General features: G+C 42.6%; 1 protein-coding gene across 3 annotated transcripts; it reads right to left on the bottom strand.

Annotated features, from left to right (window-relative positions):
• Positions 1 to 2,068: 2,068 nt before the first annotated feature.
• TMEM100 (transmembrane protein 100) lies at positions 2,069 to 8,209 on the bottom strand. 3 transcript variants are annotated; one of them, XM_081270300.1, is made up of 4 exons: positions 8,003 to 8,209; positions 7,277 to 7,356; positions 4,234 to 4,384; positions 2,069 to 2,807 (listed from the first exon to the last, which is right to left on the bottom strand). In XM_081270300.1, the coding sequence occupies exon 4, from the start codon at positions 2,743 to 2,745 to the stop codon at positions 2,341 to 2,343; it is 405 nt and encodes a 134-aa protein (XP_081126426.1). In that variant the 5' UTR covers positions 2,746 to 2,807; positions 4,234 to 4,384; positions 7,277 to 7,356; positions 8,003 to 8,209; the 3' UTR covers positions 2,069 to 2,340. The 3 variants fall into 3 exon arrangements, with proteins under 3 accessions (XP_081126426.1, XP_081126425.1, XP_081126427.1); XM_081270299.1 differs by lacking the exon at positions 7,277 to 7,356; XM_081270301.1 differs by lacking the exons at positions 7,277 to 7,356; positions 8,003 to 8,209 and adding an exon at positions 4,732 to 4,954.
• Between the last annotated feature and the right edge of the window lie 543 nt (positions 8,210 to 8,752).

The following is an 8,752-nucleotide window of genomic DNA, read 5'->3' as shown; positions in this document are numbered from 1 at the left end:
GAGGTCTAGCTGAAGAAGTAAGATAGTTCATACTCTCTTAGACCTGGTGCTTACAGGAGGAGCAGGGTGGAGTCGGGTGACCTACAGAGCAGAAAGTCAAGAACCAAGTATTTTCTGTCAAGAGATAAGAATGGTACATAAACCTGTATGAACCACTTTCTCATTTTTCATTCTTGATTCACCTAGCATCTCAATTATGTTCTCCTTGAGTTAGTTCCTTTTTGCATGCAAGATATTATATTAGGGATCATGCTGAACTTTTTTTAAAAAAAGTTACATCATCACATGTCACACACTTCTTGGGAACTTTGGGAGGGAGATAAAATATTTATATCACCAAAATGCTAGAAACTGAAAGGTACCCTAAGGGTGAATGAACAATAGTGAAAAAGCAGCTACTTTCAGATAGAAGGGAGGGCTTCTGGGAAGAGGTGTCTGTGAGATTGAGAGCTGATGAGAAGCAAGATTTGGATAAACAGAAGGAGGAGAGGATGACATATCATTATAAAGAAAGGGAAAGAGAAGTGTGGAGACAGGAAAGACAGAGAGGCAAGAAAACCGGAGCCTGAGGCAGGATGGGGAATAGTCTAGCCAAGCTAAGACCTAGGAGCTTTGGGAGTTAGGATGAGAAAAGAAGCTAATACATCTGTTTGGAGCAGATTGGAGAACTTCAGCCTTGCTGAAGAGTTTTCCTCATAAAGCCATGAAGAGCCTTTGACTTATCTTTGAGCAGAAAAGGTGTGGTCAAAACATAGCCTCCTTGGGGCTGCACTGAGCAGTTTCACTGGCTTGCAGTAGGTTGGGAGGAGCGCTGATCCTCACAGTCACCATCTGACCTCCAAAATCATTTAAGGTGTTTCCAGTTACCAAAACTGCCTGAGTACCCAGGAGTAGTGGGGGCCAGAAGACTCCTGCCATATTTAATCAAACTCTTCAGTAGACTACCTTTCAAGGAATGTTCTCTGCTAGGCTTTATTGTTTTATTCTTGGAATTTTAAGGCTTTTATGACCAACTATCTTTCTGCTCTAGTTTGACGACATAAAAGAGGAATATTTCTGGCTAGAGTTAAGGAATAGCTCAATGTCCACAGAAGAGTCTCAGCAGTAACCTTATTTGCCTAATATTGGAACTAAGTACATAAGCAGCCTGAAAAATCTACATAATGCCTGTCTTATAGTCTGTGCTTAAAAACTTGTTTAAAAATATGTTAAAGCAATAGTTAGTGACTAATTCGACAAAAATGTGACACATTTAACAGAACATTATAAAATTTCTGACCCCAGGCATTGATTTCCTAATTAAAATGGCATAGAAATCCTTTACAATGTAGTAAACATAACTAACACTGGTCTTCAAAAGTAATGAAAATAATAAAAATAAATCTTCCAGTAAAGAAAAAACAACTTGTCCTTTTGAGAGAAACACAATTAATTGATACTTTGCAAATGAGACAAAGGAAAAATGGACAATTTGGGACCACAGTATAAATAACTAAAACAAATAATCATTTAAGAAGTTTCAGCAGCAATGAATATTTATTATTTTGAATGAAATATACATTAAACTTTCATATAAAAATCATTAAAAGTGCTATATTGGATTATTTTAATATTAATTTAACCCACCCCCCATGTCATCTATTAGCTATACCTTTCATGTTCACTTCTGAGACAACATTAAAATCACCTTAAATTGTCCAATGTTAAAATATATATAAAAAATATTAGTTTATTCTTCATGATAAAGTACCACCAGTGATGAGTTACTGAAAATGAAAGATAAACACAGATGTCAGAGAATCAACTTCCTGGGGGGAAAAAAAAAGTGACAGAATTTCATAGATGTATATGTGAAGTCCAAGGTAATGCAGCAGACCTTCAGCAGAACCTGTTTCTAATACAAACTTCTTAAGAAGGAGTGCAGGGTATTTCTTTTGGAGGCAGATGTCTGGTGTGCTAGGACCACATTGTTATTTTCTCATCACTTCTTGGCTGCTTTCCAAGGTGAACCAAATGTTACCTAATGCTGTGCTATCTCCCACCACCCCAGAAAGGTTTGTCACAGGTGTGTGTTGGGCGGGGTGGGTGGGGGGATTCTTCGGTCTTAGAAATAGCCCTTAGGATTAAGGTTGTCATTAAAGAAGAATGACAGGTGACTCCTCACAAAGGAGGAATCCCCTTTCCCCCACCTTCAATCCCCACTCCCTGTTTTTTTTTTTTTTTTTTTTTTTTTTTTCCTAGTCTGCTCCCAAGCCAAGCCCATTCCATCACTGGTTCTGGATGAATCAAGTTAGAGCAGGGCTTTGGGACCACAGAGCCATCCTTTGGTCTCATTCAGTCTCAAGCAAACAAGCTTCTCTGATTGGCCACGAGCGCCGTCTGGCTCTCGCGTCTCTTTGCTTTCTTGCTTCTCTGTCTCACCTTCCAACACAAGGCGCTGGAGGCTAATAAAAAAAGTCCAGATGACAGGAGGACCAGGCCAAAGATGGAGATGATGGAGCCGTGGGAATTGAAGCTGTAAGCCACGCCGGTGACCACGACCCCGGCGATGAAGACCACCAGGGCAAAGGGAATGATGCAGCGATAGCAGGAGAGCTCCGCGCCCCCGGTGGCGGCCAGCAGCTGGACCTCAGTGACCAGCGGGGCCGTGTTGATCACCACCTCGCTCTTAGAGCTTTTCTCCGATGTCACTGGCATGGGAGACTTGGGGGTTCCCAGGCTCTCTTTCACAGGCTCTTCATTCATGTTTACTGTTGCTGCTTTCTAGCGGGGTTCAGAGGCTGTATCTGGTCTTAGCAGGGTGGAAACTGTGGAGATGGAAACAGGAGATGTCAGCAAGAAGAACTGAAAAAGAACTGTAAACACACCTCCTCTGCAGGAGTCTCGGATGCATGTGAAAATCAACTATTATTTTTTCCTCCTGATTGATTGTGTTGTCTTTGCATTGAGCAAAAAAGCAAGATAAACATAAAAGGGAAGATATTTTTAAAAAGCAGGAAGCACTTTACAGTGTTTAATATTCCCTGGTGGTCCACAAATGTTTTCTTTTTTAATAAGCTTTTCCTCTTTGTCTATTGCTTTTCTTTTCTCTAAACACAGAGGAGCCTGGATCCTAATTCACAGACATCCTCATTCAAGAGGAGACAACATTATAAACCGTTAGTTCCACAGCTCAGAGCAACTTAAGCTCTGCCAATTTTGCAGGGTATAACAGGCATTCTTTCCAAACTGTCACCCATTCACTGCTCGTGAAATCAGTGTCAAGACAAGTGACCAGCGTACAGATGATGCTCTTCCCTAACTACTGACTGCCAGTGAGTCTTTACTGCGTTCCCGTTAAACACAGTACAGCATGTGCCTGGGACACCCCACCCCACTGCAGATGGGCAGTTCAGCAAAAAGTTTGGCGACAACGTGGCAAGGATTTGAGTTCAGAAATGTGGCAATACTCCATTTGAAATGAAAAAAAAAAAAAACAAAACAAGAAATAATTCAACAAATTCATGGAGTATGATTTTGGGTTTTGTCATGTTAACAGATCAAAATCAACTGTCAGAGCAACTTCCTACTAACCTCAACCAGGAATTTTGATATTATGTATACGAAGACCTTCTTAAACAAATAAGCATGCCAGGTAGTCAGCAAAATTTGACAAATTCTTTTTTTTTTTTCCTTTCTCCAAGCCTTTGGATATAAAACTTGCCCCATTCTAAATATTTTTGAACTGGAAATTCCAGGACAAAACTTGAGACCCTTATTCAAAAGCATATGATGGAAATGCTTCTATGAGGAATCACTGAGAAACCTTATCTGCTGCTTGGGCATGCTAAGGGAATTCGCTGTCTTGGATCTCCAGGGCCTGTACAATTGTAGTTACTGAAAGAATTTACGGGAAGAAACTTGAGATGAGATTCATCCTTTAAATATATTAAGCATCATTTGAAAATAAAATACAAGCCCAAATAAAACCTCACTGGTTCTTTGTAGCCCTAGGTGGTCAAAATATCAATTCCTAAGCAATGAAATTAATTATTAAGGCTGCCTACTTCCACTTCCACATAAATTTTAATCACCAAATTAATCACTGCTCTCCAATGATGCCCTAAGATCTGGCTAGGTCAGTCAAAGGATATTTGACACTCTGAAAATAAAGAACAAAAAAGAAGTCTTCCCACAGCAGAGACTGCGCTAACCCGAAAATGAAACTCTGTCCCCAAAACTATTCACACCTACCTCAGAGAGAGACAATCCATTACCAGGGAAATCACTGGACTTAGAAGGAAAGAATCAGGCTCTTTGCAACTGTGAGCGCACCTTTGTACAACTTCTGGGAAACAGGCTGTTAAGGCAGGGCTGTCAATCAAATGAGAGGTCTGGATCTCTTCTGGGGAAAAGAAAAAGACAGAAACATACTTTGCTGTTGGTTTGGTCTTGAAGCCTGGAACTCTTCTTTCAAGCTACCTCTGCTTCTAAGTGCTGTTTCCCTCCCTCTTTTTATTCCCTCCCCCTCCAGTCTGCCCCTCCCTATGCCCTCCCTATTTTTTTTTCCCTTCCTTCTTTTCCTTGCCAGCAGATTCCGAGTTTTGGCTTCCCCAACTCTGCTCAGTGACATGATAAGTCAGGATCATTTCTAGAGTCCCCAGAGACAGGAGTCAGCTTTTACTTTTATTTCTCTTGCAGCGTTTACTAAGCAGGCTGCTTTGAATTACTCATTTTTTTTCCCCAGCTAACCTCCAGCCCATCAGGCATTTTCATAAGAGAATCCCAGAGTCAGCCTTGCAGATCCAGCTGAGGAGACAGAGTCAGGGGACAGACGCACCGGGGAGGCAGAAACAGCTGTGAAGTCACCAGCAACTGAGTTCAGCGTCTATGCCAGCAAGAGTCCATGTTCTTAGGTCTTGCCAGTACTCTTGAATTATATGTGTGTGATGGTCATCTGAAGCTTAATCCTCCCTCCCTTAGTGTGATGTTAATTCATTGAGGAAGGAGGGCGGAAATTACTGATGTGTGTGTGGCTAAGGGGGAAACCATCATCTTGATTTAAACAGGATTGCTTACTTCTTAGGGTAGAAGTAACAGTTTTGGCATGCTAAAATCATCATTAGCAGGAGCATCCACATTGCCACTATTTACAGAACAACTATTAGGGGTATGGCATAATATTAAGGAATGTCACACATTAATATTAGTTCTCATTAGTTTATAAATGAGGACATGAAGGATCGGAGAGGTTAAGTAAACTGACAAAGGTCACACAGGCAGAAAGAAACCCTTGGTTTCTAATGGGTAGATAAATCACCTGGCAGGGGTGCTTGTTTGTAGATTTTGAATCAGAAAAGTCTGTCAAAAGCCCCTCACCTATGCTTATGTCTAGGCCTGCTTTAAGGAGCAAGGTAATTTAACATTCAAACACATATGACTTGACACATTATATTCTCAAATAATAAAGTCAAAAGTCTATTTCCAGGCTGGGGTGTAGCTCAGTGGTGGAGCATTTGCCTACCATGAGCAAGGACCTGGGGTCAATGCCTAGCACCCCAACGCACGCGCACGCACGCGCACACACACACACACCTTCCCATCATCAAAAAGTTGCTTACAGGTTTATGCTTCCTTACAGACAAGTTATGTGATATTTTAAAGTACATGAAATACATAAAGCCCTAGATCTCCCATGCTTCTATAGCTCGGAGTTACCTGTCCCCCATTTTAAAAATCTGTACAAGTATTACTGACTCCTTTAAATTAATACAGCGAATCTGCAAATCCCCATTAACTCCTGGCAGAGATTTGCTTTCCTCCTTCCTGTGGGATTGTTAGACTTCTCTAGCAGCAGGCAGAGGGTCTGGGTCCTTTCCAGATCTCACCTGTTCTAAGGTACCCTGCTCTTTCCAGCCTCTTCTAGAAAGAAAATCTTGATGCTACTGTCACAGAGAAAACAGAAGCCCCTCCTCCTTTTTCTAGAATGGAGGCCACAGAGAGACTTTTTCATTTCCAAAAAAAGTTGAAAACTTTTTCACTTCCAAAAAAAGTTGAAAACTTCTTGAGACTTGGCTGAGTGGGGGAGCCCACACACAAAGGGCTACAGATACCTGGAGGCCACCTGGAGACCCCGGCCACAACATCCTCAGTTTTAAATAAAGATGGACCTAAAGAACCAAGTACTATGCACAGGGGGTGTTGTCACTTGGTGATGAAGATCAGGGATATGTAGAACCAGGGTATTTCAGAACTTGCCTAAGTTGCCCCAGGAAATGGTGAAGTGGGGCACCTGGTTATATTAACCGGAGGTTTTTAACAGAGCAGCGTTCTTCCCCACCTGAGAGCTGCCACCTTAGAGGGCAATTCCTGTCTATTGCTTGGTGCAAGTCATTTTCTTTCCCTCTCTCTCTCTCTCTCTCTCTCTCTCACACACACACACACATACACACACACACACACACACACACACACACAATGCAAAAGCACAGAAACTCCAAGGAAACTCTGGGTACCACTTTATCCTATTGAAGATCATGTTTCCCTGTTACCAAGCCAAAGGTCCATGCTCTGAATTTCTAGAGAGGCCAGCAGCACCTTTTCTCAGCCCTGGGTGATGAGCCCTGGCTGCATCCAAAACAAGGTGAGGTACCTGTTCCCAGGAGGGAGGACGGAAGCTTTGTCTATCTCTGACACCAAAGCTTTTACCCTCTCAGGCTTCAGGTGACTCATTCACCCCATTCTCCTGTACTCTGTGGTGTGTGTGTGTGTGTGTGTGTGTGTGTGTGTGTGCGCGCGCACCTAGATACATAGATACACCGCTCCACAAGGAGGATTTGTACTGATAAATAAGGAGAAAGCTTCAGGACAAAATGCAATTGGTATCAAAACAGGTACCTATCCTTGTAACCAGACACAGGCAGCTTAACCTGACTTTCTCCCTTCAAGCTGAAATTCAAAGAGCATTTCTCCGTCCTCCTGACTGCTTATCCCTCTCCACTCTTGACTGGAAGGCAAGAAACAGGCTGGCGAACCCTTTGGGGACACCTGCCCCCAAATCCAAAATCTCGTTCACAGTGCAAGCAGGCTTCTTCCTGCAAGCCCTCAGAAGGGAGAGGGAACCTTGGCTCTTTATAATGCACATGGCTTTAGAAGACTCCTGTAAGTTTGGAGAACTTTTCTGAAAGCCTCCAAATGCATGAATTATATCAACACTCCTCACCCCACTCCACCCCCCGCCCCTGACTCCCAGTAGGCATTCAACATTTCTTTCAAAGAGCAAAGAAGAGATCCTTACCTTTCTCAGCCAGAATCAGACTGAGACAGCTGCCAGCCCCAGCCTGGAGCAACCCGGAGAGGGGGATGCAAATCACCACGCTAGGGATCGTACACAAAGTACTCAGTGAGGCTTAAACACCATTAAGGGACCGGAGACAATTTGGTGAGAGGAAATCCCTTAAACCCTGTTGTATTTTACTCTGCCTTTCCTCTATGAGAATGTAATTCATACTTTTTTTTAAAGCACTGTTGAAACAACATTGCCTCCATTTTTTTCTTTTTATATCCTAATTCACATTCATTTCCAAGGTTTTCCCTTTCCAAAGTTCCCATTCTTAGGCATCCCTCTAAAGTTCTGTGAACCAGCAGAAAAGAATTTGTAATCTTTGTTCTGCACTCTTAACGGGGTATAGGGTTTGGGGAGTGTGTGGGGGTGGGAAACAGGACCATATCATATACCAATAATAAAAAGAATAGGAGGAAGATAAGGCTCCTAGTAAAACAACCTTGCGTGCCTGTGAAAGTCCTCTCCCTAAGGCCAGGGGAGGGGTCTACTTGGAGCTGTTCATCAGAGGATGCCAAGACACCACGGAAGGGACATACTGGAAAATCACATCTCCTGGGAATTGAGGTTGCCAAAGGCATCAGAAATAACAGAGCTAGGAACTTTGTGTTGTGGAGAGAATTCCCTTCCAATTAAAAAAAAAAAAATCATTTTTCTTAGAAATAAGACAAAGTGACTTACAGCCCGGTCTTCTGCCTTCAGAAGCACTTCAGTTCCACCAACATGTCCTGCACTCCTTTTGGAGGCCAGTGAAGGGAGGGAGGGAGGTTGAGGACCTGAAGTCTCCTCCTTTGGGAACACAGGAGCTTTGCATTTTGGGCCGAGCACCCCATGTGCATTCAATTACCTGCCCCTGTGTGCTCTCAGCTTGCTTTTGCTTGGTGTGGCTGAGTTGGCTCCTTTCCAGCAGCCTGGAAGATGCCAGCTCCTCCAGACCCACTGTCCAATCACCACACGCCTTTGATTTTGGTCATCAACCCCGTCCAGTTGGATCAGCGAGATGCAGGAAGCTGGCCAGGTTTTCTCCTTTCTACGGCTTCTTTTAAGGGCGTGTGCACAGTTATGTTCTGAAATCAGGGACATTTTGGAAAGCCATCTGTGCTTTTGTGTTCCTTTTGGATAGCAGGTCATGTCATCGTCTCCCCCACCCCAACTTTTTCCCCCAAGGCACTTTTCTTTGAGGCCTAGCATATTAAAAAGAAAGATTTGGTAGTAACAATAAGAACAAGGGATATGGTTTAGATAGAAAGAAAAATTTACTATTTGCTGATCCTTTTCCAGTCACTGGAAATCTATAAGACCCATGTGGGTATAGAAAGGACAGCAAAGATCTTTTAAAATGCACCTCCCAGCCCCTGATTGAACTCATTTCATTGTGAGAAACTAAAAAAAATAAAAATAAAAATAAAAAAATAAACAAAAACAAAAAAC

This window comes from Spermophilus citellus (genome assembly GCF_964194105.1).
Source record: "Spermophilus citellus genome assembly, chromosome: 17".
NCBI classification, from domain to species: Eukaryota; Metazoa; Chordata; class Mammalia; order Rodentia; family Sciuridae; genus Spermophilus; species Spermophilus citellus.
Note: the sequence above shows the minus strand (reverse complement) of the source record. Positions and strands in the feature narration are given on the sequence as shown.